The 11790-nt window shown below is 39.1% G+C and overlaps 1 protein-coding gene across 1 annotated transcript; it reads left to right on the forward strand.

Annotated features, from left to right (window-relative positions):
• Window positions 1-416: 416 nt before the first annotated feature.
• Window positions 417-6607, forward strand: LOC135522606 (neuritin-like). Its single transcript, XM_064949031.1, has 3 exons — window positions 417-631; window positions 3727-3871; window positions 5402-6607. The coding sequence occupies exons 1-3, from the start codon at window positions 577-579 to the stop codon at window positions 5628-5630; spliced, it is 429 nt and encodes a 142-aa protein (XP_064805103.1). The 5' UTR covers window positions 417-576; the 3' UTR covers window positions 5631-6607.
• Window positions 6608-11790: the final 5183 nt, after the last annotated feature.

The following is an 11790-nucleotide window of genomic DNA, read 5'->3' on the forward strand; positions in this document are numbered from 1 at the left end:
AGGCATGTGGACAATTTTATAATAGCTAAACAACACTGTTTTTGTCAGAAGCAGAGTCTTTTCGTATTTGGTAAAATTATTATGAACATACAGTATTGTAATAAATAATACACCACAAAGTTTCGTTATTTGTTTTACTCTTGACGCTCCACGCTCTCTAGACACCAGCAATGTGGTCCTTGGCGATAACGTGTGCCCGTGACACAGATGCGGATATCACCACAGCTCTTTTAATGACTGTACGGTGTGGGCAAGGGGGAAAGACTACCCTTGCCTAGCAAATGAAAAAAAAAACGTAGAAAGCGGGAGTCCAACTGTAACTTTTACATCAAGCATGCCATGTGGGCGTGAAGCAGAGAGATAGAGAGACAGAGAGCGAGAGAGAGAGACGCCCTCGCTTTACAAGGGGTAAACCATTTCACTCCTCTTCGCCACGCTGTGTAACAGGCAACGGGAGAAAAAGCTCCCCGAGTGCTGCTGGAAGTTGATGGCTATGTGTGATGCTCAGACCTCAACATCGCTTTTCAATCAGAGTTTTTAAGATCTGCATATGCCAATGGTTTTACCACACGTAGAATGGGATTAACTTGTTCCGGCAAATATATCTCACTGTTTCTTGCTGTTCAGTTAGGTGAGTGACTCTGTCACGGGCGATTCGTTATTGTCTTGTTTTTATATTTGAGATGATGAATAGCGAATTGTAAGAATTATAGCCAAACTATTTGGAATGTAAACTATTCGATAATTTCAGGGAAAAAAATATAGATTTTGTATTGCAAGGAATGCATGAAATCAGTTTATTTTCGGATTGCAATGGGATGCATGCAAACATAGCCACAACAAAACAAATGCTGTCACATTCCACGTTTTAATAGTTATAATGAAAAAATGTCAAACCAATGTTTATTTATTTTGTATTAATCTATGCCAATGCATAAGTAAATTCGATTGGAAACGTGTATGGGTACGTTCGCACCACAGGAGCCTGGTGAGGGGAGGACGGCATGGTGAATGGAATGGTATCAAACACATGCGTTTGATGTGCTTGATACTATTCCATTGATAACATTCCAGCCATTACTAAGAGCCCGACCTCCTGAATTAAGGAGCCACCAGCCGCCTGTGGTTCGCACAAGTAGGCCAGTGTTTCGTTTGCATTGCATAACGATGTCAGTGGAAGACGCTGCTCCTTAGAGTCCTGTAGTGGCAAGGGAATTAATTATAAATAATGCATGCCATAGCAGCCGAGCCATTGTTGGAAAAACAGAAAAGATTTGACTTGACATGCTTTGTGAATGAAACATTTGACAAAAAAATACATCTAAAAGGCAATTGACGCTCGTTTAAGATATGAGTGTCTAGCAGGTGCGTCGTCTCTTTTTTCAAACGAAATGCATTGAGTGCGCTATGTCGAACTGTCTAATGTATAGTAGGATTTCGAAAAATGTGAGATCATTTTTCATTAACGAATATGACTATTAAACTAAATTTGTATACGAAGATAACATCATTTAAATAAATAAAAATCAACAAATGTAGCCAACCGCATAGATATTAAGTGTTTATTATATGCATATGGGCTATTTGGTCTATTTCATGTTGAGGCTATACTTTCGAATATAAATAAGAATGTAGGCTAGCCATATCCGTTTGTTTCATCGTGTAGCCTAGCATTAACCTAGAAAACGGCAACTGGTAAACTATGGATAGTCGTTTTTATCACTTGGATATTACCTGGTGTTTTGTCTGTGACTGCAGGGTCGTCCGCATCGGTCGCATTTAGAGTGTTATTCTACGTTGATGTGCCGTGTTTGCTTTAGCTAAATCTATAGTGTGGGTGTGAAGGCTTGACTAATAGTAGCACGAAGGCTACTGTAGCTAGCTACAGAGCTAAGTCTATGCTTGAGTCTATGCTGAGTGTGAGAAACACGTGTGATGGATTCTCTAAAACGCTGTCTTCATTTCACACATTAAAATAAAGGGTCCCTAAAATTTAAATCAGAGGGCATATCTATTTCAAACCTTTTATTGCACTTGTCAAAATAATTACCCCATTTACAAGATAATATTATTCTCAGGCTACTAAAACGATTGAAACTAAATTGTCTTGATATATGCAGCTCTGCATTATAGACTGTATCGGATCGAATTCTATAATTCGAAGGTGGCATGTAGTACATTGCGGTAAACTTGCGATCTGGCATCATATAATTTCTGACCATAATGATGATTGCATTTCGAAGTCGAATATAGAGACAGAGTTTGTGCCAAGTGTAAGCGGCACACGGTGAACTGCTAGGCTATATGTGTAATTTTACAATGCAAATGATCATATAATCTCGCTCGTTGCCACTTTATAAATAATCCCTGCAAAATGTGTAATGCAAGCAGGTTGCTCCTCGAGATGCAGCGACATGAAATATTGCCTTTCGAATTTACGCATTAATCTGACCTCGACAGTCTATTACAAAATCCGCATAATGTATTTGGTGATATTGGATTGCTTGTAGGCTACAGCCCGATTTACTAAAAGGCATGATGGCAATAAGAGTAACCTCACATGTTTTACAACACTATTTAACGAAAACGTGATGCCGATATTGTCAACATATGACCTAAACCTAAATGACCTGGGACACCATTGTAACAAATGGTCAATCGAGCGATTCTCCCGCGTAACGAACCAGAGATGCTCCGTGCGTCCACCATTGGCAAACAATTGGCAAACAAAAAAATGTAGTTCGAGGGGGTTAAAGGGTTGGATTGAAGACGCACGTTTGGCAACAACATTGACATTTTCTCAATTTAACGAATTATAAAAGACGTAGAACGCCCCATGATCTGGTTGAATAAACACAGACACAGATATTACTAAAATGTATTATAGCATTGGGTTACCCCCCCCCCCCCCACCCCCACACACAAACACACGCACACGTGTAAGCACACATATGAGCATTTCGTTACACTCGCAATAACATCTGCTAACCATGTGTATGTGACCAATAAAAAATGTGATTTGACATACATACAAAAGCCATGCAGTGAGAACCCCCGCCCCCTCCCCTTCCTCACTGTAGCTCGGCGGTGCGTTACCTCATCCTCCTTTGTTGCTGTTTTCGTGGCGTTCAATGCTGGGATCTCCGGATATATTCTCCAAATATTAGTGTATGATCAAGTGCAAGGAAATTGTTGGACATATTAAAACGAACATTATACTATGGGAAAACATTCCGATATTTCTTGATCATAAGTTATATGGCTCATTTTGAACTATTAGTATATGAAACATAGTCTGGCTAACACCTAACTCTTTAAGTCCTGACTATTTGGTGTCACAATGCGTCGGCAATGAAGTGGGCTGCGTTTTTATTGGTTGGCTTTCCTCTATGTCCTTTTCCTCAAATTTAGCTGTAGGCCTAATTTAAGATTTCTGTCATTCAAAAAGCTTTACAAGAATATTGAGGTTTTGATATTGTCCAATGTAACAGTAAGCTAAATCTGGTCAATTGATAAAGCATACTTACTTTAACCTCAATGTTAAACTTGTTTTGACCTTGCATTGTTTTTAGCCTTATAGATTATGAAATGTTGATGTTTTCACACAATGCAATTAATCATGATTAACAAAAGAGTGCACTAAAATGACAAAAAGTGAACTTCCTTTAACTGATTAATAACTCTGACAGCCCAAAAGTGAATAAATTATTTCCCCCCCAATTCCAGTTTATCTGCTACATGTGGTGAGAGCAACGGGGAAATGTGATACAGTATTCAAAGGGTTCTCCAATTGCTTGCTGAGACTGGGGGAGAATATGGCTAACTATCCACAGGAGCTGGATGAGAAGGAAAACCTACAGACCATCTGCACGTAAGTTGAATTTAAAAAAGGAAAGAAAAAAAACATGCTACATTTGATCAACTCCAAAAAGAATCAAGCAGGCACAACCCCCCACCCTGTTTTCCAAAATGGTGCAAAACAAATGGGGTAGTGGCTTCTTTGAAATGAACAACCTATGTGGAAATGGAATATTATAGCCCAAAAAAATGTACATGTGAATGGACGTTAGGCATGTGAGAATGGGGGATCGACAAGCATGGGTGCTGATGATCTGGCTTTGGCTAGCTAGTTCGCCATAAGTGGTCGTTTAGGGCCCCGGGGCCGTCAGCACCCCCCCCCCTACTATACACTCAGAATAGTAGAATATACAAAGTGCTATTCCGCAAAAAAGAAATTGTGCATCAGTGGTTTTTCTCTTGTTATGTCAGTCACTGACAGTCACTCAATTAGCCATTTCAGCTAACAATTTTTTGTTTGGTAAGTTAGTCTAGCCAGCTATCTAAACTTGGAAAAATCATAGCGGAATATCTACCGACCATGTGGCCAGGCACCTGAAGCCCTTTGTCTACTTTCCCAGAGTCAGATGAACTCATGGATATCATTTTTATGTCTCTACATGCTCTTTGAAGGAAATTGCTATTGCTAACTAGCATTAGCACAATGAGTAGTCAATGGTAACTGCTAGCATGCTAGTAGTTAGCAGTTAGTTTTGCATATCAATGTTAACTACTATTTCTAACTTACTTCATATTGAATGCAGAGACAAACATGGTATCCACGAGATCATCTGAGTCTGGGGAAGTACACAAAGGGCTTCCTTTTCAGAATTTCGAAATATCCCTTTAACATGGCATACGTTTTGGCAAATTGTGTAGAACTGCAGGAAATTAGCTTTAAAAATGCAAAAATGTCTCTCCACCCAAAGGTAAAATGGTAAAAATTGGCGACAATTATCTTTAAAACTTAAATGTTTTGCTCTACCTTCAAGAGGTGGGCCTTTAAAATGTTTTGCCCATGAGGTGGGGGACACAAGCAAATGTCACAAGCAAATGTCAGGTTAAAGCCCCCAAGGGCTAAGGCCGGCCCTGAAGACGGGAATAGGTTGTGTGTGTGTGTGTGTGTGTGTGTGTGTGTGTGTGTGTGTGTGTGTGTGTGTGTGTGTGTGTGTGTGTGTGTGTGTGTGTGTGTGTGTGTGTGTGTGTGTGTGTGTGTGTGTGGATGTGTGTGTGAGAGTGAGAGAGAGAGAGAGAGAGAGAGTAGAGCAATTGGAGGGTTTGGATAAAATCACGTGACTTCAGGGAATCTTTTTCAAAGCTTGTGAATTTCAACCAATGTAGATTTTGTTTGTCCTACTAGGGAGCTGTTAAAACAAGACTTTAGGCCTATGCATTTATTACTGGAATTATTTTTGTCGTTCTATTGTTATTAAAACAGTGTTAAAAGAAAACTATTTACTCTATTTAAATACAGCATGGACAGTTGATGAAGAGAGAGAACAGTATTATAACAGTAATATAATATTCTAATGCCTGTCTTGTTTATTTTGCATTTGATTTGCAGATATTGGGATGACTTCCACTCATGTGCGACCACTGCGCTGGTGGATTGCCAAGAGGGAGCCACAGACCTATGGGAGAAGCTCAAAAAGGAGTCCAGAAACTTAGAGTTCCGAGGGAGCTTGTTTGAACTCTGTGGCGGGGGGAACGGGGCCTCCAAATCCACAGTCGCTTTAGGTCTCATCATACTTCTAACGGCACTTTCCGCCTTAGTGACTTGGCTTGCATTTTAGCAAAAACAAACAAAGAAGAAGATAAAGGGGAAAAAATGCTAGCTATTGACACAAAAATACAAAACAAAAGAGACGTTTGAATTCATTTACACCCAAATGGATTATACTTCATCCGGGGAAGGCGACCTGATTTTGCTAGAGACATTGGTCGTCTTCCGGGACTGGTGCACCATATTTCTCTGACCTGGGGTCAATTACATTAAATATTTAGCAGGTATTGAGTTTAAATTATGATGACATTTAGATGGATCCTCGCCCGGTTACTATTAAAGTCGACGATGAATTATTTATATTAGTAGCCTAGGCCTTGACATCTGTTATTTCAGATGATTGCAAACTGCTCATACTCTGTAGGCTAATGTGAGGCGCGCTTAGCCCAACGAAATCTCCAGATCAGTCTCCAATATTCACCGTTTAGATATGTTATTTACTTTACGAAATGTATCATGTCGAGCCAAGTATAAATGGAAAGGGTTGTTTGAGGATATGATGTTTCTACTTTCACACGATGCTAATAGCCTAACTATCACCCTAGAAAAAATACATGTAAAATAGCATAGTAATAAGAATGAAAAAAAGAGTCCTCTGATTGAAAAAAAGAGTACAAGCATTCAATGGTAGTTTGGTTATTACGTGAAAAGTAGGGTATTGCAATATGATGACAAAGTTGGTCAATGTAGAACGAAAACAGTGGCCGGAGAGTGATATGACTGTTGCCATTATGTTGACACTTTTACCCATCAATTTACGAACAAATAGAAGCTACCCATGGGGTATAGTGTACATGAAACCATACACTCCCAAAGTAGGCTACAGTAGCACGAGAATACTCGGAACGCGAAATCAATAGCTGGATGAAAAGAAATTAAGCTGGCTTTATTTGATGTTGCATAGACCACTTTTTACTGCCTTCAAAAATATGTGTATTATGTTTGTTTGTTTTTGGGGATGTTGCATAAGAGACTATGTATATCAAAGGAATTTTGAAAATATATATACTAATACTTTATCCCAAACATTTTTTTTAAATAGATTGATTATTATATAACACATCTGATTGCTAAAAGTACGACGAATATTGAATAAAACAGTTCATGTTTGAAAATAAGTGTGTGGTTCAGATTTGAACATGTTACTATTTGTAGTTTTGTTCCAAAATGTGTAGCCTACATTATGCTGCCAAAATGTGTACATTGGTAGTGTGTAAATCATCATAGCTGATTTTGACCTAACTCAATGATGTTGACAGGTGTCTTTGGCAACAAGATCTTTGGATGTTGGGTTCATTCATGGCTTTGAAGCAAACGAGATAAAGCAGTCAATCATTTAGTATTCATTTAGTATTCACTCGAACACAGAAACATTGAAACAGGCTACAGTATTTAGAAGAAAAACACTGATTTAAATATGTCCAATAAAGCATCCTAATGTGCAAAAGATGAATTGAGGCGACAGGCGTCTGCGTTACGTGCACCTTAACGATTATTAAAACAATATGTCCCAATGGAATGAACGTTGTGGGCTTCAACTCGTGATTATTTTTTATATGTAGGTCTATGTTAAAATGTGGTAAAGCAATATGAAATATATATTAACATTTTTTGTTTACTAATATTGCTCACACATTTCGTCAATCAGAAGCTCATTTGTATTTTCTTTCCCCAATGGAATACACATTTGATTTCAAAAGCATGCATTAATATGGATGAAAGCTGTATGGATGACTGTCTCTCCTTCCAAGAAGAGAAAGAAACCTACAAACCTGCCTCTATTTTTCATTTATTTTCTTTTATTTGAGCAAAATTCTGTAATTGCATGCAGTTTTTGTAGATTATATATTTTTTATCGGTGGGGACAATAACTACACTCCTATTACGTCATATCCCCCCTCGAAATAACAGAAAATACGTTTAGCCTTTTTCCATTTTTTCTACAGGAGAATAGTATAATTATAAAAATACAAGCTCTAACAGAAATATTTGACCAGCTTTTATCGCCTCCGTGAGATATCCCCTTGAACTCCTCATTAAAAATGTATGCTACTCCGGAGGTTCCAGCTAGTTCTATTCAAAGGCATAATCTCGAAGGGGTTAAGGCGCCACCTGTTATAGCCTATACTGTGATTTATAACGAGCCCTACGTGTTGCCATTTCCTGTGATAGTAATATTACTATAATAATGAAAACCTTAAATTATAAATGCGAACAATCACAATTTGAATGCTACAAAAAATAATCATAGCCTCATATCTTTCTTCAAACGAAGCATGATACCTTATTTGGTTTAAAAGAAAGATGGCATTGTTTTTGAATAGAATAATTGAAGTAGGCTAATATCACTCTGACACGTTTTCGTTATTAAAGTTTTTAACAGCGTGACAGAAAGTGTGTCTATACATACACACTATATTAATTCAAACTACAGTAGACTGATCCCCCCCCCCAAAAAAAAAAAAAATAATTAAACTATACAAAAACGATGTCCAACTGTGATTAGCCTATCTTACAGTACATGGCATATGATATGTACATAACATAATTAGCCCATAGGCCTATATGATTTTTATCAAAGCATATACTCCTCTAAACATGTTTCCATTCAAGTGTTTAATGATATTGTTGTCTCTTTGGCTATTTCATATTAGGTTGTGAACCATGTGAAATCAGGATACTAAGTAACCAGCTTTTCCTATTTGAACCCTGGGATTTCCTGCAAAAGAAACTGAAGATAGTTGCTGCATTCCACACACAAGCTCAAAAAGAAAACCTGCCAAAAAGACATGAAAGATTAACAAGGGAAAAATGTCAAGACATGCCAAAAAAAAGATACAAAATAAGCTATTTCTGTTTTCTAAAGTAACAGTTCAACAATATCAGAATAGAATGCAGAGTTAGGCATTTTGAAGAGCAAGAGGACAAATTGCCCTTTTGGACACAAACAATTACATATTTCAAGTTGGTTTTGGCAGACTTCCATTGTACCTATGCCTGTTCCAGTCTCAAGAGAAGTCTGCCTCACCTTTCAAGGACTCCTCTTACAAAGAGAGCCCTCTTACTGTATCAAGGTATGGTATTGAGGTCAAATTGGCCTAGGATCTTGCTTGATTGCTATGAGTTATATTGATGTACTCAGTAAACGATTCCTCTAGAGTGTACTGTTCAAGAGTGTTTCTCTGAAGAATATCTGACCTTTGTTTCTATTTGGTAGATGTGTGGCACGTTGTGGCTGCCAAACTATTGAACATTGGAGAGAATGTGGTGAAAACCCTGCTTTCCTTTAGTGCCACAAGTCTTTCAGGACCATGGACAACTCCTGACTCCCATGCAGTTCATTCAGCACCATATAGGTCTAAGCCAGTCAGTCAGAGCCACGGAGAGCTTCTACATTAGCTAGACAGTTCCTAGCCTTGCTTGCCAAGTTTAGTGCAGAACAGACTACAGCTCAACCTGAGCTCACAACGCCATCAGTCTCCTGCAGTAGATATGTCAATAAAGCCTGATAGAGAATGAAAGAGTCCTCACAGACGACACTTATCCCTAACATCAACAATTGCATGAGAATCTCTGCTAAGCTGGGTCTTTGCCCAGAAAGGGATCCCAATACTCTTTTCCAAACCAGTAGAATGATCCTCACAAAATGCAACATTTAGACAGTTTTTCAATAAACACAGTTGTCTGTTTTTAGAAAGGCTTCAGGTCTTTACAGATTCTCCCAGCAACGACATTGTACCATCATAGGTTACACAACAATAGCTGTATAACACATGTAAAAAAATCCCCACTAAAATGGGATTTGGGTTTGGGACATAAAATATCTTGCATCATAGAAAAAATAAACTCCTAGTGAAATTCTTTGGAGAACCTTGCAGAGTTCAGCGAAGATTGACATTACAACAGCAACTGGGGGCAGTGCTGGTATTCACTGACTTGACACAAATTGATAAGTGTCACTAACCACATATCACATAGCTTTCACCAATCCAGCCATGACAGATCAGCAAATTCCTCCAAGAAGGGAGGAAGAAAGGATCCAATCTTAACACCTTCGAACAGGGCCTGTTTCTTCTGGAATGCACCTCTTCTGGAAATGTCCCTCACAAGAAAAAGTCTTCCTCTACATATCTGCCAGTTCTGCCCATTGACTCTTACTAGAGAAGCCATAACTTCCATTAATCAGCTGGGGCCTTGTGAGTCGGCTAATGACTATCACATTTTGTCTTCAGACAATAAATGAAAGAATCAAATCAAGCAAACATTAGTGGTAGTTTAATCCTCCTTATTGAAGCACATGTATTTCATACCAAGACAAACTCACTTGGAACATGCTGATGATTGGTTGAGATAGACGCATGCCAAAAGGTCTTAAATAGATATAATTTGATCATGAACATGTATACACGTTCATCGTGTTGTCAGGTGACTTTTCCAAATTTCATGGCTGACTCAAGATGTGCCTCTCGCAGCCATCCGCCGACAAATCTTCTCCTGCCAATCCTAATCGGATAAGGAATTCTCCCCAAGTCCTGCCTGCTTATCATGAAAGGTTTACTGTTGGGGAGATGTGTGCTGACACTGAGTCACCGGGTAGAATCCATAATCATCCAAGGCCTCAGCAGGGAGGCAACACAGGGCACAGGGTCAAATTGAACTTTAGCCCACTTTTCCATTGTGTTCAAAATCCCCAGGTTCGGAAACTCCTAAATGAAATAAGGGACATGGTAATTCAGCACCAAATGCAGGGAAAGGGACTGAAACCGGAAGGGACAACCTGGACTTGTCCAATATGAAATGCAAATGTTGGTTTCCGTTGCAAAACATTTCAAAACGTTTCTGTTATGTGCTCTAATAAACATGACCCGCGCAGGAATATGCCTCAACAGCAAGACATGTCCCCTCTATAAGTTGCCAATGAAATTGTATTTAAAAAATAAATAGCCAGCGTCATGGGGAGCTCTGCCAGTGAAAAATTACTTTGGAGGGCATTGTGACCTATTGAACATCAGTGGGGAGGCTCGTCAACGATTTTTGGAGAGCAGGCGAGTGCACCGCTGTGGGCCTGATTAATGCTGAGCTCCCTCCCACTTCAAATATTTCCCTGAGTCATTAAGTTTCCTGTCGACACTGAAACTTTCCCTCTCTCTGTCGACTAATTGACAAGGTCAATTCCACTTGGTTATTAAGTCTACATGGTTGACTTAGTGGCCTCCTCGGTCAATGCTATCATGTTGAGAGTCTACAAGGATTCTCTCAGGAGTCTAAAGGGGTCTCTCCAAATTACTGAGTAAAGAGACACCTCTGTCATCTAAATGACTTCCTTGGAATGTTAACCCTGCAGTGACTGATGTCTTAGAAATGTTTAATTGTTGCTGAAGTAATTGTTAGATCATCATTTATTCATCTTAAAGACTCAAACTACTGTGGCAGCCGGCAGGGAGAGGTGAGGGGAGTGGGAATTGAGGAGAGATATCTTGCAGGTTGCTGGATCCACCCACAAGCCTTATATGGACTTCCTGCCCCAACGAGGCAAGACTATTTCATTAGCCAGGGAGTGCTTGAGGATAAAGGTGGAAGCAGCCTGCAAAAATAAAACCTATAAAAAGCATACTAGCTGTGAGATTACACGTTGTGACCTGGACTGTCGGACTAACCGAGGACCCGAGTGTGAGGATTACCCCTGGAAAACAGAACAGACTAAGAGAATGACTTGTGGACTGTGAGGTGATTGGTGAATTCCCTCTTCTTTCCCCGTGTACGAAAATCCATAATAAACTTCCCCTTTGCATTCTATTCGTGCTACTGGTGCATGTTTTGTTATGGAACTTTGGTATTGAAAACTTCACAAATGAACATCCTTATTATAATAATGCAGATAGTCACAGAGATTTAGAGGATATGTGTAGTTGAAGTCAACAAGATAAGTTGTATTGCCAAATCTGTGTTGGAAACTACAATGCAGTTCCTAATATTGACTCCCACCACATCCAAAATATGGCAACTGTGATTACTGTACTGTTTGTAATTAGGATTTTGCGATGATTGATACATTGTCAAAGCATCCTCTCAAGTTAACTGTGGGTAACGTTTGTGAGATGATCAAGTGTATAATCATTCTACAAGTTCCATTCCCTTGAGGTCAGCTTTATTACATCATTATTTCCCCC

Source organism: Oncorhynchus masou, chromosome 30 (genome assembly GCF_036934945.1).
Source record: "Oncorhynchus masou masou isolate Uvic2021 chromosome 30, UVic_Omas_1.1, whole genome shotgun sequence".
NCBI classification, from domain to species: Eukaryota; Metazoa; Chordata; class Actinopteri; order Salmoniformes; family Salmonidae; genus Oncorhynchus; species Oncorhynchus masou.